This window comes from Scyliorhinus canicula, chromosome 3 (assembly GCF_902713615.1).
Source record: "Scyliorhinus canicula chromosome 3, sScyCan1.1, whole genome shotgun sequence".
Taxonomy (NCBI): Eukaryota; Metazoa; Chordata; class Chondrichthyes; order Carcharhiniformes; family Scyliorhinidae; genus Scyliorhinus; species Scyliorhinus canicula.
In genome coordinates, this window is record NC_052148.1 from 79,204,966 (window position 1) to 79,229,090 (window position 24,125).

At 51.6% G+C, this 24,125-nt stretch overlaps 1 protein-coding gene across 1 annotated transcript in view; it reads right to left on the reverse strand.

Annotated features, from left to right (window-relative positions):
- Nucleotides 1-24,125, reverse strand: part of rit1 (Ras-like without CAAX 1) — a 284,464-nt gene that overhangs the window by 254,198 nt on the left and 6,141 nt on the right. Inside the window, exon 2 of the mRNA XM_038793024.1 lies at nt 13,025-13,094. Within this exon, the coding sequence (XP_038648952.1) occupies nt 13,025-13,094 (70 nt within the window). The remainder of the gene's footprint in view (nt 1-13,024; nt 13,095-24,125) is intronic.

A 24,125-nucleotide genomic window follows, 5' to 3' on the forward strand; every position in this document is an offset into this window, starting at 1 on the left:
CAGAACAACGGGGAATCGGTGGCCATTTTGTGCCAGTTTTCCCCACTGTTCCCACGCCGGTGTGGGGACATAGCCGGAGAATCGGAGAATCCAGCCCTCTGTATCTAATAGCACATAGCATTTGAAACAAAGCAGATGAACTGATCGTGCAAATATAAATTAATAAGTAAAATCTGACAGCCATTGCAGAGACATAGCTGCAGGATGACATAGATTAGGTACTGAATATTGAAGAGTATGTGACATTTAAGGACAGGAAAGTAGAGAATTGTGGAAGGGTGGCTCTGTTAATTAATTGTGGTATCAGCGCATAGAGAGGACTGACCTGAATTCTGGCAACCCAGATACAGAAGTGGTTTGAGTAGAAATGAGAAATGATTAAGGAAGAAGTCACTTGTAGAGTGGTGTACAGTCTCCCTAACAGTACCCATATGGTAGCACATAGCATAAACATAGAACATAGAACAGTACAGCACAGAACAGGCCCTTCGGCCCTCAATGTTGTGCCGAGCCATGATCACCCCACTTAAACCCACGTAACCCGCATACCCGTAACCCAACAATCCCCCCATTAACCTTACACTACGGGCAATTTAGCATGGCCAATCCACCTAACCCACACATCTTTGGACTGTGGGAGGAAACCGGAGCACCCGGAGGAAACCCACGCACACACGGGGAGGACGTGCAGACTCCACACAGACAGTGACCCAGCCGGGAATCGAACCTGGGACCCTGGAGCTGTGAAGCATTGATGCTAACCACCATGCTACCGTGAGGCCCATAAAGGAAGACTTAATGGAAGCTTGTCAGAAATGTATACCGAAGTTCATGTAATACATGTTCATGTATACTGCACGGTGGCTCAGTGATTAGCACTGCGACTGCGACGCTGAGGACCCGGGTTCGAATCCCGGCCCTGGGTCACTGTCCGTGTGGAGTTTGCACATTCTCCCCATGTCTGTGTGGATTTCAACCGCACAACCCAAAGATGTGCAGGTTAGGTGGATTGGCGACACTAAATTACCCCTTAATTGGAAAAAAATAAGAGGGCAGCCCTGACCTGGGCCTTGACCATTGCCTGCACAGGGAGAGAGAGGAGGTAGGACATGCAGGACTAAGTCTGCAGCTGCCACGCGAGGATCCCGGAAGGTGAGACCACACGAGACCCACACCATCGGGAATTTGGCCGGTCGGCAATGGAGCATAATAGGGCAGGCCTCAGGCAGTGGATACTCGCCACGGTGTACTCCATGATGATGTACCATCAATTGGACTCGAGACACGATGAAGATCCAAACTGTGGCTTTAATCAGCTAGTTGTTAACCCGGTGGTTGACTACAGAGAAAGGCCGACCGCCGGGAACTCTGGGTACTTATACCCCACCTCGGAGGCTGGGTCTACTTGCCTCTCGACCAATTGGTGAGCAGTCACATGACTAGTCCCAGCCAATCGGACGAGAGGCACATGACCAGCCAGAGCCAATGGGAAACCCATGCTCTGCACCAATGGCAGTGCTCACATTCATACCACCACATTCACCCCTTGTGGAGAAAGAAGGCGGGGGGGGGGGTGTAAGTGGAAGAGAGAGGGGGGGGAGTGGGGGGTCCGAGGACTGGTGGTATGAGCAGCGAAAATCAAGAAAGGTGGGCTGCCCACTGGCTCGTGGCAAAAAAACAATACTACTTCTACTAACTTAAGGTGCAACAGAATAACAACAAAGTCCAAAAAAAAAATGTCCCATGGTCGCATCAGGTGGACACGATCATCCTGTCGGGTGCCTGTGGTGTTCTGGAGGACCGTCGCAGTGGAGCCGGTGACGTCGGGCCGATGGTCGTCCTTGCCTCCGGGAGCGTCGGTTGTAGATGTGTCTCCGTACCCCGGGCCGGTGGTGGAGACACTGTAATTGGGGGAGAGGGGGCATGTGCGCTGGGTCGTGGAGGCGCGGGGGGCGCTGGGGGGGGAATTGGGGTGGGGGGGAGGTGTTGATGTGGGGGGGGGAGCCCGCACGCCGGCGGGTGCCAGGTCCCGAAGCGAGACCGTATCCTGCCGACCGTCGGGATACTCCACGTGCGCATACTGCGGGTTGACGTGGAGTAACTGGACTCGGACTTGTGCACCCGCACATGCTTCCGGAGCAAGATGGGCCCGGGGGTGGCCAGCCAGGTCGGGAGAGGGGATCGAGGACGACTTCCTGGGGAAAACCAGAAGACGTTCATGAGGTGTTTGATTAGTGGTAGTACAGAGGAGAGACCGGATTGAGTGAAGGGCGTCGGGGATGACCTCTTGCCAACGGGGGATAGGGAGATCTCTGGACCGTAGGGCCAGCAGGATGGTCTTCCAAATGGTGCCATTCTCCCGCTCAACCTGACCATTCCCGCGGAGGTTATAACTGGTCATCCTGCTAGACGCTATGCCCCTGCTGAGCAGGAATTGACGCAGTTCGTCACTCATAAAGGAGGACCCCCGGTCGCTCTGGATGTATGCGGGGTAACCGAACAGGGAGAAAATGGATAGGTGGGCCTTTATGACGGTTGTTGTGGTCATGTTGGGACAGGGAATGGCAAAGGGAAGCGGGAGTATTCGTCGATAACACTCAAGAAATATGAGTTACGGTTGTTGGAGGGGACCCTTGAAGTCTATACTGAGACGTTCAAAGGGGCGGGATGCCTTGATCAGATGCGCTCGTTCGGGGCGGTAGAAGTGCAGTTTGCACTCGGCGCAGACGTGGCAGTCCCTGGTGACGGTCCTGACCTCCTCAACGGAGTAGGGCAGGTTGCGGGTCTTAATGAAATGGTAAAAACGGGTGACCCCTGGATGGCAGAGGTCTGTGTGGAGGGAGCGGAGGCAGTCAATCTGCGTGCTGGCGCAGGTACCGCGGGATAGGGCATCGGGAGGCTCGTTGAGCTTCCCAGGACGATACAAGATATCGTAGTTGTACGTGGACAACTCGATCTGCCACCGCAAGATCTTGTCGTTCTGTATCTTGCCCCTCTGTGCATTATTGAACATGAAAGCTACTGACCGTTGGTCTGTGAGGAGGGTAAACTTCCTGCCGGCCAGATAGTGCCTCCAATATTACACACCTTTGACTATGGCCTGTGCCTCCTTTTCCACCGAGGAGTGGCGGATTTCGGAAGCGTGGAGGATTCGTGAGAAGAAGGCCACGGGTCTGCCCGCTTGGTTCAGGGTGGCCGCCAGGGCTACGTCAGACGCGTCGCTCTAGACCTGGAATGGGAGGGACTCATCGATAGCATGCATCATGGCCTTTGCAATACCCGGCTTTGTCGGCGTAGTTGGGGACCCACTGGGCGTAATATGAGAAGAAGCCCAGGCAGCGTTTGAGGGAGTTGGGGAGAGGGAGTTCCATCAGGGGGCGCATGTGTTCGGGATCGGGGCCTATCACTCCGTTACGCACTACATAGCCAAGGATGGCTAGACGGTCGGTGCTAAACACGCACTTATCCTTATTGTAAGTTAAATTAAGGAGTTTTGAGGTTCAGAGGAATTTTTGGAGGTTGATGTCATGGTCCTGTTGGTCGTGGCTGCAGATGGTCACGTTATCGAGGTACGGGAAGGTAGCCCGTAATCCGTACTTGTCGACCATTCGGTCCATCTCCCGTTGGAAGACCGAGACTCCATTTGTGACACCGAATGGAACCCTGAAGAAGTGGTAGAGGCGCCCATCTGCCTCAAACACGGTGTACTTTCGGTCACTCGCGCGGATGGGGAGCTAGTGGTAGGCGGACTTAAGGTCCACCGTGGAAAAGACTTTGTATTTTGCGATCCTGTTAACCAGGTCGGAAATACGGGGGAGAGGATACGTGTCCAGCTGCGTAAACCTGTTGATGGTCTGACTGTAATCAAAGACCATTCGGTTTTTCTCCCCAGTCCGAACTACCAGGACTTGGTCTCGCAATGGACTGTTGCTGGCCTCGATAAGTCCTTCCTTAAGGAGCCTCTGGACCTCGGACCCGATGAAGGTCCAATCCTGGGCACTGTATCGTCTGCTCCTAGTGGCAACAGGTTTACAATCTGGGGTGAGATTAGCAAACAAGGAAGGGGGGTCCACTTTGAGGGATGCGAGGCTGCAAACAGTAAGGGGGGGAATAGGGCCATCGAATTGGAAGGCCAAGCTCTGCAGGTTGCACTGGAAATCCAGGCCCAAGAGTGCCGGAGTGCATAGCCGGGGGAGAATGAGGAGTTTAAAGTTTTTGAAAATCCTCCTCGGGACCGTGAGGTCCGCTATGCAGCACCCAGTGATTTGGACGGAGTGCGAACCCGAGGCCAATTCGATTTTATGCTTAACTGGATGGATGGGGAGCGCGCAGCGTCTTTCCGCGTCGGGGTGGATGAAACGTTCCGTGCTCCCCTAGTCCAGCAGGCATCTCGTTTTGTGTCCGTTGAGCTGGATCGTTGTCATAGTCTTGGCGAGCGAGCTTGGTCACGACTGGTTAATTATGATGGAAGCAAGTCGTGGCGAGAGTTCCAGATCATCCTCGGTGGCAGAGTAATCGCTGGCAGGGCCTTCCATGTTGGCCCAAGATGGTGGCGCCCAGGACCCGCATGTGGAATTGGGGTCCCAAGATGGCGGCGCCCAGGACCCACATGTGGAGCCGGGGCCCCAAGATGGCGGCGCCCATGGCCCGCACATGGCGTCTGGGGCCCAAGATGGTGGCGCCCGTGGGAACCTCGTGGAGGCTGGGGGCAGTGTCGGCAGCGTCTGCGGGCCGGTCGGGGCAGCCGGGAGCAGGGTCGGGAGGACCGTGGGCCCATTGCGGGGGCCGGGAGGTGGGCCGGAGAGGTCGGTGCACGGCGCTGGGCCCTAGAGGGGTCCGGGGGGGGGGTGATCCACTGTCGCTGTGTGGAACAGCAGCGACTGACTTGGTCTGGCAGACCACCGTGTAGTGGCCCTTCTTCCTGCAGCTCTTACACAGAGCGGAGCGGGCCGGGCAGTGCGGGCGGGGGTGCTTGGAGAGGCCACAAAAATAGCAGCGGGGCCCCGCTAGTTTGTCGGAGCGACCCGCAGCGCAGGCCTGGGGGAGGTCGGGGTCCACGGAGGACGGGGGTGACGCGTGCCATGAAGTCCAGGGGGTTGCTGCGCGGCCGGGGGCGTATGCGCGGGCGTTCAGGTCAGCAACCTCCAGGGAGGTTGCAAGGGTCCGTGCCTCAGCTAGGCTGAGGGTGTTCTTTTCCAGCAATCGTTGGTGGATAGAGGGGGATTGCATGCCAGCAACGTAAGCGTCTCTAATTAAAAGTTCCATGTGCTCAGTCGCCGAAACTTGGAGACAGGCGCACATTCTCCCTAGAGCTGCGAGGGCCTGGTAAAACTCGTCGAGTGACTCACCAGGAAACTGTTGTCTAGTCGTCAGGAGATGCTGTGCGTATACTTCATTGACCGGCCGGAGAAAATGTCCTTTGAGAATCTCCATGGCCGCATCATAATCGCTTTCGCCCTCAATCATTGAATATACCGCCGTGCCCATATATGAGTGGAGGATGTGGAGTTTCTGCTCCTTGGTGGGCTTGCCGGCTGCAATTGTCAGGTAACTGTTGAAACACGCCTGCCAGTGTTTAAAGATTGCAGGTGCATTTGAGGCATGCGGGCTGGTGCGGAGGCAGTCAGGCTTGATGCGAAGCTCCATTCCAAAATTCTAGCTGATTAAATTGATGTACCATCAATTGGACCCGAGACACAATGAAGATCCAAACTGTGGCTTTAATCAGCTAGTTGTTAGCCCGGTGGTCAACTACAGAGAAAGGGCGACCGGTGGGAACTCTGGGTACTTATACCCCGCCTCGGAGGCGGGGTCTACTTGCCTCTCGACCAATTGGTGAGCAGTCACATGACTAGTCCCAGCTAATCGGATGAGAGGTACATGACCAGCCAGAGCCAATGGGAAACCCATGCTCTGCACCAATGGCAGTGCTCCCATTCATACCACCACACACGAGTACGGCGATTTTTAGGGGGCAGAGAATTTAAAAGCCGGCGCCGCTTCTGATTTCGGCACAAAAGACGGATTCTCCACCCCATTGCCGAATGAGATTTTGGTGTCGGGGAGCAGAGAATCCAGCCCCAAGAATCCTGCCCCAGCATCAACAATTAGTCTCAGGAATGGAGAATTCCGCTGAAGAAACCTTGAATTAAATAAGGAATTAAGTAAACAGGTAACTGGAGTAAGCATCATGTCAGCCTGTGATTCTCCACTTACAGTAAATGAACAGAAATTTGTGACCATGCAAAACGCAGAAGTGAAAATATTTTTTTTTATTTGTTCATGGGCTGTCAGCATTTATTTTCCATTCCTAATTGCCCTTGAAGGGCAGTTAAGAGTCAACCACATTGCTGTGGGTCTAGCAGCACATGTAGGCCAGACCAGGCAAGGATGGCAGACTTCCTTCCCTAAAGGACATTAGTGAACCAGATGGGTTTTTACGACAATCAACATTGAATTCATAGTCTTTGTTAGACTTTTAATTCCAGATATTTTACTGAATTCAAATTTCACTGTCTGCAGTGGCAGGATTTGAACCTGGGTCCCCCAGAGCATTACTCTGGGTCTCTGGATTACTAGTCCAGTGACAATACCACTGTGCCACCACCTCTCTGGTCAGGAGGACAAAAGAAGAATTAAGTGATGGAGGAGGTAAAAAGTCACAGGGAAAGAATTGGGGACTGGTCTGCAGGTACTCAAATCTAAATAGTCATATACTATTTCCGCGAGAAACATGAATGATAATCAGCTGCAAATCATAGAACATACAGTGCAGAAGGAGGCCTTTCGGCCCATCAAGTCTTCACCGACCCACTTAAGCCCTCACTTCCACCCTATCCCTGTAACTCAATAACCCCATCTAACCTTTTTGGATACTAAGGGCAATTTAGAATGGCCAATCCACCTAACCTGCGGTTCCTTGGACTGTGGGAGGAAACCGGAGCACCTGGAGGAAACCCATGCAGACACGGGGAGAATGTGCAAACTCCGCACAGACAGTGACCCAAGCCGGGAATCGAACCTGCGACCCTGGCACTGCGAAGCCACAGTGCTATCCACTTGTGCTGCCCTTTGGTAAATCATTGGTAAGGTGCACTTTTTTGTGCTTTCCTAGGAGTCATCGACGTCCATCATTTACTGGTCACCTAATATTACTGCCACTATTCCTTGTTATCCCTCTTTACTGCAGATTCAGGGATCTCCTTTCCAGATATCTGGAAAGAGGATGAAACTGCCAAGAAACTAGTTCTGCCACTAGTGCAATTCATTGTTCCCTCGGCTCCCTGGTGATGTTATTAAAGGCAGACTAAAGCCAGATAGAAGCTGCTTGATGTCAAATTGCTTTTCAAAAAACCGTACTCCTTGGTTCATTGCAACTGTCATTGTGAGATGGAATCTTATCTCCAGCAACAATAATAACAACTTATATTTACACACTGGCTTTAACATAATAAAACAAGAGGGGCATCACAGGAGTATTTTATAACAAAATAGGATACCGAGGGTTGTGGGGCTGGGGGAGATTACAGAGATAGAGAGGAGAGAGACAATGGAGGGATTTGGAAACAGGGAAGAGGATTTTAAAATCAAGACATTGCTTGAGAAGGAGCCCATTGTAGGTCAGCGAGCTCAGCAATGATAGATGAAAAGGATTTGGTACGACTTAAGGCACAGGCAGCAGAGCTTTGAGTGAACTCCTGATTAGGGATGGTGGGACATCGGAGACCAGCCAGGATGTCTTGGAATAGCCAAACCTAGATGCACTAAAGGCGTGAATGAGGGTTTAAGCAAAAGATGTGCTGAGACTGGCGATAAGTAAAGCAATGTTGCAGAGATGGGAAAAGGGGGGTCTCAGTGACAGCTGTTTGGCAGCTCATCTTGAGGTCAAACATGACACCAAGACTGCAAACAGACTAGTGTCGGCTCAAACTGTTGTCAGGAGAGGAATGCCGTTGGTAGCTAGGAAACCAAGATTGGAATGATGACCGAAAACAATGGCTTCACTTTTCCAATATTTAATGGGAGAAAATTTCTGTTCATTTAGTACTGGATGTTGGACAAACAGTTTGATAATTTAGCAAGCGTGGAGGAGTTGACAGGGATTATAATGGGTGTTAACAGTTTACTTTTAAAAATTAATACTGTGTTTTTTGATGAGGTCACGAGAAGCAGTGAGTAGATGAGAAATGGAAGGGTATCGTGTTTCTGGCATCTTTATGAAAACTCACCAATCACAAAATCAGAATTGATAAATGTTAGTTCTATTTATTTGGCGATTAGAACTAATATATATGTGCATGTTACAGGAGAGCTCAACAAACAGGTATACTCTAGGGATTCAACAGACACAACCATCACCAACATGAATAGTTGTAGACCTGTTTGCTGAGCTCTCCTGTAACATGCACATATATATTAGTTCTAATCTCGAAATAAGTAGAACGAATAGTAACACAGCCTGTTGGGCACATGCTGGCTTACATCCTGATTTCACAAAAAACATAAGGGGCGGAATTCTCCGATCCCCCGCAGGGTCGGGGAATCACCCGGGCCGGTGTAAATCCCGCCCCCGCCGTGGCCGGAATTCTCCGCCACCCAGGAATCGTCGGGGGCGGAAATCACGCCGCGCGTGTCGGCGGGCCCCCCCGCGGCGATTCTCCGGCCCGCGATGGGCCGAAGTCCCGCCACTGTCAGGCCTGTCCCGCCGACGTGGTTTAAACCACCTCTGCTGCCGGCGGGAGCAGGCGGCGCGAGCGGGCCCCGGGGTCTTGGGGGGGGGGGGGGGCGCGGGGCGATCTGACCCCGGGGGGTTGCCCCCACGGTGGCCTGGCCCTCCACCGCGCATGCGCCGGGGTGACGTTAGCGGCTGCTGACGCTCCAACGCATGCGCGGACTCACGCCGACCAGCGGAGGCCTTTCGGCCAGCCCTGACGCCAGTCGGCGTGGCGCCAAAGGCCGTTGCCGCCGGTCAGCAGAGCGGGAGCCACTCCGGCGCGGGCCTAGCCCTTAAAGATGCGGAGAATTCTGCACCTTTGGGGAGGCCTGACGCCGGAGTGGTTCTCGCCACTCCGGTACGCCGGGTCCCCCCGCCCGCCGGGTAGGGGAGAATCCCGGCCAAGACCATAAGAAAAAGAAGCAGAATTAGGCCATTTGGCCCATCGAGTCTGCTCCACCATTCGATCATGGCAGATCTATTTCTCATCCCCATTCTCCTGCCTTTTCCTCATAGCCTCTGATCCCCTTGTTATTCAAGAACCTATCAATCTCTGTCTTAAAGACAATCAGTGAATTGGCCAACACAGCCTTTTGCGGCAAAGAGTTTCACAGATGCACCACCCTCTGGCTGAAGAAATTCCTCCTCATCCCTGTTTCAAAGGATCGTGTCTCCAGTCTGAGGCTGTGCCCTCAGGTTCTAGTCTCTCCTACTCGTGGAAACATCCTCTCCATGTACACTCTATCCATGCCTCTCAGTATTCTGTAAATTTCAATGAAATCCCCCTCCCCTTATCCTTTTAAACTCCATCAAATACAGAGCTAGAGTTCTCAACGCTCCTCAGATGCAAGCCCTTCATTCCAGGGATCATTCTTGTGAACCTCCTCTCCTTTCCAAGGCCAACACATCCTTCCTTAGATATGGGGCGCAAAACTGCTTACAATATTCTAAATGAGGTCTGACCGGATCCTTATACAGCCTTAACAGTACATCCCTGCTCTTGTATTCTAATCCTCGAGAAATGAATGCTAACGTTGCATTTGCCTTCCTCACTGCCCACTGGATCTGCATGTTAATCTTAAGAGAATCATGAACAAGGACTGTCAAGTCCCTTTGTGCTTCAGATTCTCGAAGCCTTTCCCCATTTAGAAAATAGTCTCCATTTCTCCTTCCAAAGTGCATAACCTCACACTTTTCCACATTGTATTCCATCTGCCACTTCATTGCGCACTCTCCTAGTTGTCCAAGTCCTTCCGCAGCCTCCCCAGAACACTACCTGTCCCTCTACATATCTTTGTATCAACTGCAAACTTAGCAACAGTGTCTTCAGTTCCTTCTTCCAAATCTTTAATGTATATTATGAAAAGTTGTGGTCCCAACACTGACCCCTGCGGAACACCATTAGTCATGGGCTGCCATCTTGAAAAAGACTCCATTATTCCCATTCCGTGTCTTCTGCCAACCAGCCAATCTTCTATTCACACAATTTGCATATTCTGTTTTGGGATGTCACAACAGAGATGCCAAAGACAACTCCTTGTAGGACACCAGATGTATCAGTGTGGAGGTGGAAAGAAAAGACTTTGGGCAAAGTTTTCCGTCTGTTCCTGATGGCAGGATCTTCCAGGGGGTGGGGGTAGGGGCGCGGAAATCCCATCCATTGTAACTGATATTGGGCAACATGGTAGCATAGTGGTTAGCACAATTGCTTCACAGCTCCAGGGTCCCAGGTTCGATTCTCGGTTTGGGTCACTGTCTGTGCGGAGTCTGCACACCCCCCCCCCGTGTGTGCGTGGGTTTCCTCAGGGTGCTCCCGTTTCCTCCCACAGTCCAAAGATGTGCAGGTTAGGTGGATTGGCCATGATAAATTGCCCTTAGTGTACATAATTGCCCTTAGTGTTGGGTGGGGTTACTGGGCCATGGGGATAGGGTGGAGGTGTTGACCTCGAGTAGGGTGCTCTTTCCAACAGCCGGTGCAGACTCGATGGGCCGAATGGCCTCCTTCTGCACTGTAAATTCTATGATAATCTATAATATTCTGGCTATGATTAGATAGATAGGAACGTAACCAGGCAAAAGCAGGCCCACGCAAGTGGACAACAGTGGAGAGGCATTGGAGGAGGATGGTATGGTCAACCTTCAAAGGTTGCAGACTGGTTGAGAAAGACGAGGGAGGAAAAGTGTACCTTTGTCACTGTCAACATAGGGTGTCGTGTGAATTTGATAAGGGCCATTTTTATACTGTGGCAAGGGCAGAAACCTGATTGGAGGGATTCAAACATAGAGTTCTGAGAAAGGTGAGCACTGATTTGGAAGACACCACATTCAGGGACTTTGAAGAGGAAAAGGAGGGTGGAGGCTGGGCAATGATTTTTGCATCAAGGGTTGATTTTTGAGAAGAGGAGTGATGGTGGCAGATAAAGAGGAGACGAAACTTGAAAGAGAACTGTTAACAATATTTGCTGAGATGAGGACCAAGAGGGGAAGATGGGCGATCAGCAGATTAGTGCGAAAAGTAGGAGCAGATGAGTCTTGTGTACAAGATTACCTGAGAAAGAGTATGCAGGGAGATAGAGGAGAAACTAGAGAAGGATATGAGAGCAGAGCTAGGGCTGCAAGGATCTTAACACCAACTCTGCTAGTTGAATGGAGCAGCACAGCAGGAACAGCTGATCCATGAAGATCATGAAATTCATGAGCTCCTTGGCATTATCTTTGTATTCCAGGGTAATGCTGGGGAATAATCCATTGGTGAGAATAATGGGGCGGGGCTCCCCATGTCCGTGGAGAGGGTAGTTCCTGGGGAGGGGGGGTTCTCCATATCAATGTAGAAGGGTTCCCTGGGGATCTCCTAAGCCATCGGAGGCCCCCAGGTGTTTAGGCTCTGGGCAGGATGGTACCCTGGCACTCACGTTGCCACCTGGACAGGGGCTAAGGAGCCTGGGTGCCAGGTTGGCACTTAAGAGGTGGGGTATGGGTGCCCGAGAATCCCCTAGCAGCTAAGTTGGGGCATTGGGGGGGGTTCCAGAGGCTGAGGTGGGGGGTCCAGGGAATGGGGAAATCGTGGCGACATTTTAAAATAGTGTTCCAATCTCTTCCTGCATCAATGAGCTGATCTTGTCAGTGCCGGAAATGAAGGTAAATGCGGCCTCAGCGGGACGTTCCTCACCGAGGCTAAAAATAAGAGTCCTATTTGATAGCGGGGTCGATCTGGATGCTGTAAGCACGGCGAAATACCCCATTAAACACGCTCAAAATGAGGCTCTGTTTTAAATGGTGCCCAAAGTCAAAGGGAATCAGAAGGAAAGCGCTCTATTGGTTGGAGTCATACATAGCACAAAGGAAGCTGGTTATGGTGGAGGCCAATCCTCTCAGTCCTTGGACAAGCTGCAGCAGCTCCGCAGAGTAATCATTACACAGTGTTCCGTGCCAGTCGCAATTTCTCAGATACTGAATCAGTCTCTGCTTTCAAGCAGCGTGACCTGGACAGCGTTCAAGCTTGGGCTGATAGGTGGCAAGTAACGTGCATGCCACCCAAGTGCCAGGAAATGACCACATCTAAAAAGAGAAAACCTAACCATCTCTCTTTGATGTTCAATGATGTCACCATTATTGCAGTGTTTGAGACTTTCATGTTGACAAGAAAGTGAACTGGACCAGCCATATAAGTGTTATGTATACTAGAGTAAGTCAGAGGCTGGGAATTTGTTAACTCACCTCATGATCCCCCAAGCCTGACCATCATTTAGAAGGTGTGATGGAATACTCTCCACTTGTCTGGATGAGTGCAGTTCCAATACCATTCAGGGCAAAGCAACTCATTTTATCAATACCCCATCTGCCACCTTAAATATTCACCACCGGCACAAAGTGACAGCTGTCTGTACCACTTACAAGATGCATGGCAGCAACCTGCCATGTACATTCCAAACCTACCACCGTGAAGGATAAGGATAGTAGATGCTTGGGGAAACCACCACCTTTATATTCCCCTCCAAGTCACTCACTACTCTGACTTGCAACTGTTCCTTCCTTCACTGTAACTGGGTCAAACATCTGCCCACTCAAACAACACTGTGCTTGTATCTACATTACATGGACTACAACTGTTCAAGAAGGCAGCTCATAACCACCTTCTCAAGGGCAATTAGGGATGGGCAACAATTGTTGACCTTGCCAGCAATCCTCACATCTCATGAACAAATAAAATCATTTATGTCTGCTGATATGACCCAAGCATGTGTATTGAGGTATTTTGTAGATTTTACTTGTTCAATGGCTCAAAGGGACATAAATGGAATATTAATCTGTCCAGCTGTGTCCATTATGTCCAAATATGCAGGATCATCATCAATTCGTACCTGAGTCTTGGATGCATCTTCTGCAGGGAAAGAAATGTGAATTTCAGCATAACTTGATCCATTGTGCCTTGTAGTTCTCTTCTAATATTTGTTGTCACTGTTAAACCAGCATTAATTGGTTTGGAACAATGTACTTTTATTTTTTGGATCTAAACAACTCAAATGTTTAAGGAGCTATTATTTTCATGAGGCAGTGAATTGACGCGCAAGATTAAATATTTTCCCTCTTTTATTTATAATCAATGTTTCATTTCATCTCTTGTTTGGGGCATTGCAAAAAAAAATCTGAACATAGAATATAAAGTGCAGAAGGAGGCCATTTGGCCCATCGAGTCTGCACCGACCCACTTAAGCCCTCACATCCACCCTATCCCTGTAACCCAATAACCCCTCCTAACCTTTTTGGTCACTAAGGGCAATTTATCATGGCCAATCCACCTAACCTGCACGTCTTTGGACTGCGGGAGTAAACCGGAGCACCCGGAGGAAACCCATGCAGACACGGGGAGAACGTGCAGACTCCACACAGTCAGTGACCCAGCGGGGAATCGAACCTGGGACCCTGGCGCTGTGAAGCCACCGTGCTATCCACTTGTGCTACCGTATTGCCCCAAATCAGTCTTTATGTAGAACCTCATCACATCCTCAACCTCACCCAAAACAATATTTGTGAGTTGGTTTTTGAAGTGTCGTTATGTCAGCAAAGTCAGCAGCCAATTTGTACACGTCAAGGGCCCAGAAACGGCAAGCGCGGTAAGTGGTCAAATTGCACAACCTCGATTTTAACTGAATCTGCCAGTGGGAATGGCCAGGCAAACAGTTAATATTGGAGCAATAAGGCTTACTGCCCAGTTGCACCTTGAAATTCACTGACCACTCTTTTCACTTTGCAGCCAACAGAGGCAATTGCCTCATCAACTAATTCAAATGGTGATCAGATGATGCTATTTGGACTCTTGCACAACTTTAACTGGATGGGTCAGCAGTTTCCATGGCAGCCAATCCTCTGAGTAAGGCCTTGTGGGTCGACTTCACTTACTGATTGACTTGAGTGGAAGGTATATTTATAGATGTACTCACTGGCACGTCACTGATGCTCTATTAATTACGCAAAGACGAGAGTAGAATGTAATCAAGACTTTATTACACTGAGATGTGTGGCCTCCTACAGCAGCTGACAAAATGGCTGCTGTACGGGGAGCGCACATATTTATACTCTGCCTACTGGGCGGAGCCAGCAGGCAGGGATCTACCCCCGTACCTGTGGTACAGGGGCCTTACCGTAAAGCGCCTATATCAATATCCTCTATATACAATATATACATCAGTGGTGACTACCACAGTCACTCAATCCACGAGAATCTGTGCGCCTTTGTGAATCATGCATTTCCAAGCTAGATCTGTGCTTCCTTTTTGTTTCTTTGTAATCCATTTTGCACCTCATCATAAAATGATTATTGACTAAACCATGTACCAATTAATACTTTAATGACCAAGGAAGCTAGCGGTAGGAAAGAGTAGATTCATTACTTTTAACAATAACAGAATCATAGAATCACTATGGGGCAGAAAGAAGCCATACGGCCCATCTGAAAGAGCACCCAACCTAGGCACTTGGGCTGAAGGGCTCAAAGGATATGGGGGGATAATGGGATTAGGCCAGGGGTGGGCAAACTACGGCCCGTGGGCCGCATGCGGCCCGCCAAAGGTCATTATGCGGCCCTCCAAGTCTAGGTTGGGTGATGTATATTGGTTGGTCAACCGCCTTTTTCTGGCCAACCTCCGGAACCTCAGCCCTGGACATGACATTGTCTATCTGACCAGATACTTCTGTGTCCATATCCGAGATAAAGGGCGCTATGATGTGGGGTTGAATTCTCCATTTCTGAGACGAAGTGCTAACGCCGTCGTGAAGTGTGAACTTTAACTACGGCAAAAACGATTCGACAGGTACAATGATTCACCAACTCTAAAGGGGCTAGCACCGCCATCACGTGATGGCGCGGGAGGAAGGTCGTCAAGCACTGGCATTCGGCGCGCCTGGCAGACGCGGTCAGCGCCCGTTGGCGAAGTCGGGACCCATCTAGTGCAGGAAGAAACTGCATGACCTTCTCAGGGTGGCCAGGGTGAGTAGGCAGCACTGTGCCCCTGGCACTAACCTCCCCTACCCCCCCCCCCAACACACATGTTACCCGGACCCCCCTGCGCCCGGGGTTGGCCGGACCCCCACCCTGCCCCATATGCCTGCACCCATGCCAGCCGCAATAGCCGGGTGCCTGCGCCACTGATGACACCATCTATCCAACCCTTCGGCTGCATAAGAACATAAGAACTAGGAGCAGGAGTAGGCCATCTGGCCCCTCGAGCCTGCTCCGCCATTCAATTAGATCATGGTTGATCTTTTGTGGACTCAGCTCCACTTTCCGGCCCGAACACCATAACCCTTAATCCCTTTATTCTTCAAAAAACTATCTATCTTTACCTTAAAAACATTTAATGAAGGAGCCTCAACTGCTTCACTGGGAAATGAATTCCATAGATACACAACCCTTTGGGTGAAGACTTTCTTCCTAAACATCTTCATGCGCTGGACTGTCGAACAGTGTCGTTGTTTGTGCCCTTCCCTTCCCCAGGACAAGGTTGCACACAGTCGCCTGCAGTGGGAAAAGACCGGAGTGGGACCACCAGACCTGCGTCCCTCACTGTGACCGAGCATAGGGCACTGGATGCGGTCGGCGGCCTGGAGGAAAGGGAGTTCGCCAACGCGGAGGTCGGCGCCGGGCGAGGAAATGAGACCCCCTGCCTTGTTGCGGATCCTCATGGCACATGTGTCCCCACCCCCTCACCCTCACCCCCCCAACTCCCCACACCCCCCTTACCAACCCAAACCTCCCCTCACCCCCAGGCATCCCCCCACCCACCCCTCACCCATCAACACCCCTGCTCACCACTCCCCACACGCTCACCCCCCCTCACGCCTCACCCCCGTCCGGCTGTCTAACCATATATGCCTTCTTGTGTCTTGCAGGACCTGCCGGAGATGAGCCCGGTCCATCCAGAGCACCCCTTCCCCAGCCAGTGCCAGAGCCCGTGCCACCCGGACGGCAGAGCACTGACGGGGAGAGCAGCCTGAACACCAGCCCTCTGCTCGAGATCCAAGAGATCCCGGAGTTCGGGTCGGAGGAGGACACAGACTTTCTGTCACAGCTGTCTCCATCACCCTCCACCATCTCAGAGACTATCACCTCGGTTAGTCACTTTAGTGAACAGGCTCCTGGGACACAATCTGGTGTGCACCACACAGTTGGTCCAGTACAGCAAGTGGATGTAGGAGCAGCCGAGGGGCCGGACAGTTGGAGGGCAGGCCTGTACCGTCTGTAGCATCTGGGGAACCACCTAGGAATGGTGTTAGGGCCCATAAGGCCAGAAAGTTAGACCGCAGTTAAGTTGGCACGGGTGCAGGACACAGTTTAGTTATAGGGGCAAGGGCACAGGCTGTATATACCCCTTCACATTAAACACCTGTGAACACTGTTGAAACCTGACTCTGTGCTCTATCTGATGGATGTTGTGGCACTAACAATTGTACGCAAAGACTCGAGTGAAGTACAAGAGAGGCTTTATTGCTGTGAGATGCTATTCCTCCGGCGGCAGCTGTGGAATAGTATCTCAGTGAAGCTAGCGCATATTTATACACAAGCTCCATGTGGGCAGAGCTAGTCGGCAGGGGCTTACCGGAGAAACCTGTATTCCAGGTACAGCCATACATCCCCCTACTACAAGCACACATATCTACAGTCGTTGTATCACCACAGATGTGTGGTGGGTGATCAGTGCTGGCCAGTGGGAATGGGGGGGTGGGTGACGAGTGAAGGCCCTGTAGGTGGATCCACACCCCCCCCGCCCCCCCCCCCCCCCCCGCCCTGACTGTCCCAGCACCCCCCAGCGGTTCGACAGGACCGTGTGATGGACTGGCCAGCTTGTGTGCAGGGATCACCCAGGTGGAAGGTGCCACTGTGGACATGAGTCAGACATTGTCAGACGATGAGCACGGAGCTCATCGCAGAGCGGGCTGTCATCATCCTCCAGTCCATGGACCAGACCCGCTGTCACTGCCAACCCAGTGAACCCAGCTCGTTGCGCCACAGGTAGATGTAACGCCGGGGGTGTGCATGCGGGTGGTTTGGTGGTGTGGGAGGTGAGTGGGTTTGGTGGTGTGGGAGGTGAGGGGGTGTGGGATGGTGATGTCCGTACGCCTGGCCAGTGACCCCTCTCCCCCCTAGTCTGTGATGCGTGTCGCGATGAGTGCGTCCCCTATGCGCTGGCCCTGGCAGTAGCATTGTGCAGCCTCCAGTGCCTGGCCAGGCCCCATGTCCCGCTCATTGTTCTCCTCCCCCTTATCCTCCTTGTCAGACGAGGCCTGCCCTTCCTCCTCCTCCTCCAGCACATTATCCTCTGCTGCGCGATTTTGTGGAGGACACAGCAGACCACCACGTTGTGGGTGACCCTCCTGGCTTCGTACCGGAGGGTCCTTCCAGAGCGGTCCCGGCACCTGAACGCATCTTCAGGACCCCGAAGCACCTCTCGACCACACCCCTGGTCGCTGTATGGGCATCATTGTAGTGGGTCTTTGTGTCAGTCTGTGGCCTCAATATAGGCGTCATCAGCCACGACCGCAACAGGTAATCCCTGTTGCCCATAAACCATCCCTGCAGCCGGTGGGGGTGCACCTCGAACATGTCGGGGATCACCGAGTGGGCCAGTATGAATGAGTCATGTATACTGCCCGGGTATCGGGCGCATATGTACATGATGCGTATCTGATGATCGCAGACCAGCTGTATGTTCACGGAATGATACCCATTCCTGTTTGTGAACAGCGACCTATTATCTGCCGGTAGCCGTAGGGTGACATGTATCCCGTCTATCACCACCTGGACCCGGGGCATCCCAACGATGGCTGCCCGGGTGTTCCGATGGGCGTGATCCACAGGGTACTCGATATACTGCCGTGCCTGGGAATACAGGGTGTCGGTGACAGCACAGATGCACCTGTGTGACGATGCCTTGGAGATGCCGGACACGTCCCCACTCAGCGACTGGAACAACCCCGTTGTGTAGAAATTCAATGCGACTGTCATCTTGACGGCCACCGGGAGCGGGTGACCTCCCCCATATCCCTGTAGTGCCAGGTTTGCCATATTCTGGCAGATGTGTCTGACTGTTTCCCTGCTCAACCACAGTCTATTTCTGCATTCCCGGTCCGGAAGGTCCTCAAGCGACATGCGGCACTGGTACGCGCGGGGCCTCATCCGGCACCTTCTCCTCCTCCTCCTTCTCGGCCTGTTTGGCGACCGGCTCTCCAGCCTGAGCCGCTGCCACCTGCACCACTGCAGCCCGCTCCTCTGCCGCAGTCTCCACCTCCTCTCTGAGTGGTCCCCACTCACGCTGCCACAGGGCTTCATGCAGCGCAAGTTGACGACCAAAAGCCATTATTTTCTGCAGGGGGTGAAAGGCAAACATGTTAGCATGGTGGATAGACCCGTGCCCAACCAGGTGCCATGGGCTACACAGTAACTCCGGTTGGCACTGCGGGCCCCGTCCACGCATGTCCCGCCCCCTACCCCCGCACCCCGGCCCCGTCGTTGTCCCTGGTCCTGGCGCCCGTCCCTGCAGCCAGGGGCACCGTTGGCTGGCACAGCCCTCACTGGTGGCAGGCGTCGGTGTGGCCCTGGGTGATCCCCCGGCTGCCGGTTGGGTGGGGTGGTCCGGGGGGGGGGGGGGGGGGGGGTGCCCATCCATTCGGCCGTTGTAACTGCATGCACCCAGGTGGGTGGCCAGCAAGATGACCTCTGTAATGCGGTTAGTACCCTCTCCTGTGGGGGGGCTCCCCGGCTGCTTGGCCTGTCCCCCCCTCCCCTCCCCCTGCCGCAGCCAGCACAGCCGGTGTCCAAGCCAGCAGCCCACAGTTACCCCACGCTATTTCCAACCTCCTCTCTCTTGCTCAGCAGCCAGATGCCAGGTTCACGATTTTTAAAAACACATTAGAAACACGCCGTCGTGAAATCGGCCCATCCGAGACGCTGAATCGCTGAGGCCCCAGAGACTCGGTCATCAGGCCTACTGTAGTTTACGTCGTGCTGGATTCTCCGCACCCCAACGCCGAAATCGCAGCTAGCGCCCGTGACTGACTTGGAAATATATCTTGTCCTTCTAGATGATAGTGGTCGTGGGTTTGGAAGGTGCTGCCTGAGGAACATTAGTGAGTTACTGCACAGCATCTTGGAGATGGTACACACGGCTGCCAGTGTTCGTCGGTTGTGGGGGGTTTGAATGCTTCTGGGAGGGGCAGCAATCAAGGGGACTGCTTTGTTCTGGATGGTGTCGAGCTCCTTGAGTGTTATTAGAGCTGCACTCATCCATGGAAATGGAGAGTATTCCATTACACTCCTGACTTGTGCTTTATAAATAGTGGATAGGCTTTGGGGCGTCAGGAGGTGAGTTACTCACCGTAGGATTCCTAACCTTTGACCTGCCCTGGTAGCCACAGTATTAACATAGCTAGTCCAGTTCAATTTATGATCAATGGTATCCCCCAGCCTGTTGATTGTGGGGGATTCAGTGATGGTAATGCCATTGAATACCAAAGGGTGATGGTTAGATCCTCCCTTGTAGGAGATGGTCATTGCCTGGCACTTGTGTGGCGGGAATGTAATTTGCTACTTGTCAGCCCAAGCCTAGAAGAAAGGTTCTGCATATTGGCTCCAATCTTCTATGCTCACATTGAAGTCTCTAGCTTACCAAACAGCGGCATTGTCAAACTTTATATCCTCATGTTCCTGCATGGTATTCGTCCGGGTGGCTGGGTGTTTTGACAAAAGAGTCCGGAATCTCCTTTTTCATCGTCGCCAGTAATAATGACCAAGGAAGCCAGCTGGAGGAAGGAAAAGATTTATTACTTTTAACAATAATCTGCCCTGGCAATAACTATCTACAATCACAGTCCCTGTTGGGAAAACCAACATGCTAGTCCCTGCTTGGGCAGGATTTTATGCTCGGTTCTAACGGGCCCCATCTGGGTGGGCCTCCATTACATACCCGGGGCTTCGTCCTCCTTGTGCCACATGGGGACATTGATAATGGCCTCCCTGTGGGCCCCATGGGGGATGACAATTACCAACCGATGATGAAAATAGCCTCAATGAATCTCCTTTGTTTCAGAATCAGCTGTTATCATCCTCTCTGTCATTGCTATTGACTACAACAATGAATTCATCTCCATGACACCATTACCTCTGTCCTGTTCGTATATCCAATAGTCATTTGTCATCATCCAGCTGTTCCAGAGTATTGTACTGTTGTATTTCTTGGAGCATATCACTGTGATGACGATGACATATTGGTCTATTGTCTCTTCTCCCTGAGCAAAGAAAACACTTTACCAAGTACTCTTTCATGATGATAGTGCCCCTTTCATTTCAAGCCAGTGTGGAATTATTTACAGCACTGTCTTCTCTCAGTGGAAATAATCTTTTTGTTGTTTCTCTACAAAATGACAAGAAATCTTATAACCTTTATAACTGCTTCAACTTTAGGGGCCAAGACAGACTGCTATTATATTGGCCAGTGCCACTCGCAGGCTAACACTCAAAACAGATTATTATTACAGCCGAGGAAACCAATTCATTCTGGTCCTTTATACCTTTGTAACACTGCCTGCTCTTATGTTCTTTGTGTGATCAATGATTGAACAGTCTGATGGGTGAATTCACTTTGCATTTTTATCAGTCAGCCTTAACATTTGCTTCTGGACCCATTCTGTAATCAGCTGTAATTTGTCATCAAGAAACCAGTATCAGCAGACAAGCTTGCACGGTGCACTAATTTTATGTTTATCAGAAAATAGTTCACAAACAACATGGATAGCTGCCATTGTTCTCAATGTTTACATCCTTGCAGCATAAATGGGTGCTGTTCAATGATTTTGCAGTTAACATTATTGCCTTATACAAAGCACTCAAGCACTCACAATGATGGTTGCCGCATTTCAACAGTGGCTGCTGTTCACTGGGAATAATGGGCGAGGAAAACAAAACACATAGCATTGTTCCCAGGATTTAATTCCACCATGCTGTGAAAACCAGCGCTCATTTAATGGTGAAACCTGCTGGCAGAGATTCACAGCTCTCAACCGTACTTAGCAAAGGGCGTGCTGCATTTAAACTCTTGCTGGAAATGAGTGGCGTGCCCGCCAAGTGATTTACCGAGCAGAAGAACTGCAATAATGCAATTCAACAGTGTCGTTTTACTCTGACAAAACTTTGCTATGATTACAACAAAAATCAATGATAGGTTACCATTCATTTTATACCAGAAATACCTATTCTAATCCTCAGCTCATTTGGTTTATGACAGTTGAAATTGGCCAAATTGGATTTAATTACAAAAACCAAAATTAGGCTTGATTGAGAGACCAGACAACTATTACAATAGGAGAACACCTACTCCACAGATGAAACATTGTTTGATTGACAGCTCAGGCTCTTTGATCTCTGTGGCCAATGTAATTTGACACAAGTTAAGTGGTTTCAAAGGTTTATAGTTTATGGCTTTGAAACTTAATAGGGCTTGAATGATTGACTCTTTTATTAACTTGGTCAAGAGTTTTTTGTTCACGCAAGGGAGAAAATCAGCAATAGCTTGCATTTTATCAAAGCCTTTTTTTAATACGTGTCACTATTGTTGGAACCAACAAATCTACGGACACGTGCTTGTAGGATTAGAATAGCGGTTTTAATATACTCACAACAGAGCCAGCCGGTTAGCCATTGAACTTTTGGTGAACTGGCCGGCTGACCATGTGGCACTGAGCTTTTATACAGGAGCTTCCGGGGGAGGAGTCCTGGGCAGAGCCAAGGGAGAAGCCCCATACAACTCGAGCATTCCCAGAGCTACTCCCCCTGGAGGACAGGTAGTGCAACTGCACTTACAATACAGACACATGTATATACAGATTACAATCCGGCGTGAATCACATTCACCACATTCACCCCCTGTGAAAAATCGAGTCCAGCAGGGGTGGTGGCTCACAGATTTAGTCTGTCCGGTGGATGAATTGTTCTTTTCGATCTCCGGAGCACCGGGGTTACAGCCTCTTGCGGTGGCTGGGTGGGTGTTGAGAGCTGGGGTACGATGGCAGACTCCGGGGCGGGTCCCGTCCGAACTTTATACACCTCTGGCTCGACCGGAGACTGGGGGCGCTGGGGGTGGGCTGGTTCTGGCTCGTGGAACCGATGGAGTGAGCTTGCGGAATCGGGGGCGCGAGGGGGCGGCAGCATAGGGAACGGGGTAAGGGGTTCCTCAGCTGGGGTAGGGGGGCTGGATCCAGCGGGTGCCAGGTCCCAAAGGTATACTGTGTCCTGGCGACCGTCAGGGGAACTCCATGAATGCGTACTGGGGGTTGGAATGGAGGAGGTGCACCTTTTCAACAAGGGGGTCAGTTTTGTGCCCCCTGACGTGCTTTCTCAGGAGGACCGGGCCTGGTGTCCTCAGCCACGCCAGAAGTGAGACTTCCGTGGTAGTGCCCCTAGAAAAAATGAAGAGTCGCTCGTGAGGGGTTTGATTTGTAGCTGTACAGAGGAGGGATCTGATTGCGTGGAGCGCGTCTGGGAGGACTTCTTGTCATTGGGAGACTTGGAGTTTTCTAGACTGGAGGGTCAGCAGGACGGTCTTCCAGACCGTCGCGTTCTCCCTCTCCACCTGCCCGTTCCCCCTGGGGTTGTAACTGGTACTCCTGCTCGAGGCGATGCCCTTGTCGAGCAGGTACTGACGCAGCTCGTCGCTCATAAAGGACGAACCCCGGTCGCTGTACATGTAGCTGGGGAAACCGAACAGGGTGAAGACACTATGCAGGGCCCTAATGACTGTGTGGGAGGTCATATCAGGGCATGGAATGGCAAAAGGGAATCGGGAGAATTCGTCGATGATGTTGAGGAAATAAATGTTCTTGTTAGTGGAGGGGAGTCGCCCTTTGAAATCGATCGCAAGGCGTTCAAAGGGCCTAGAAGCCTTGACCAGGTGGGCCCTGTCTGGTCTATAGAAGTGCGGTTTGCACTCTGCACAGATCGGGCAGTCCCTGGTGACCGCTTTTACCTCCTCGTTGGAGAAAGGTAGGTTTCGGGCTCTGATGTAGTGGGCGAGCCGGGTGACCCCTGGATGGCAGAGATCAACGTGGATGGCTTTCAGACGGCTGATCTGCGTGCTGGCGCATATCCCGTGGGATAGGGCATCCGAGGGCTCATTGAGCTTCCCCAGTCGATATTTAATATCTTAACTATAGGTGGAGAGTTCGATCCTCCACCGAAGGATTTTATCATTTTTTATTTTGCCCCTTTGCGAGTTGTCAAACATAAAGGCAACCGATCGTTGGTCGGTGATGAGGGTGAACCTCCTACCTGCGAGGTAGTGCCTCCAGTGACGAACATCCTCCACGATGGCTTGTGCTCCCTTCTCGACTGAGGAGTGTCGGAGTTCTGAAGCGGATAGGGTACGGGAGAAAAATGCAACGGGCCTCCCTGCCTGATTTAAAGTGGCTGCTAGAGCTACCTCTGAGGCGTCGCTCTCAACCTGAAAGGGAGTGGATTCATCCACCGCCCGCATGGCTGCTTTGGCGATGTCCTCCTTGATTCCGTCGAAGGCCTGGCATGCCTCGGCTGACAGGGGAAATCGTGTGGCCTTAAAGAGTGGGCGGGCTTTGTCCGCATATTGAGGGACCCACTGGGCGTAGTATGAGAAGGACCCCAAGCACCGTTTGAGGGCCTTGGGGTAATGAGGGAGGGGGAGTTCTAAGAGTCTGGGTAGTGGTAGCAGCCTCCACAGTAGTGTCTAAGTCCTGGGGCCCCTTTTCTAGCAGTCTTTGGCGCACATAGTTAGACCTAAGGCCCGCCATGAAAACGTCCCGCACAGCAAGCTCCCTATGTTCAGCCGCGGTAACGGCTTGATAATTACAGTCATTGGAAAGATTGTTCAATTCCTTTACAAACTCAGTTAGC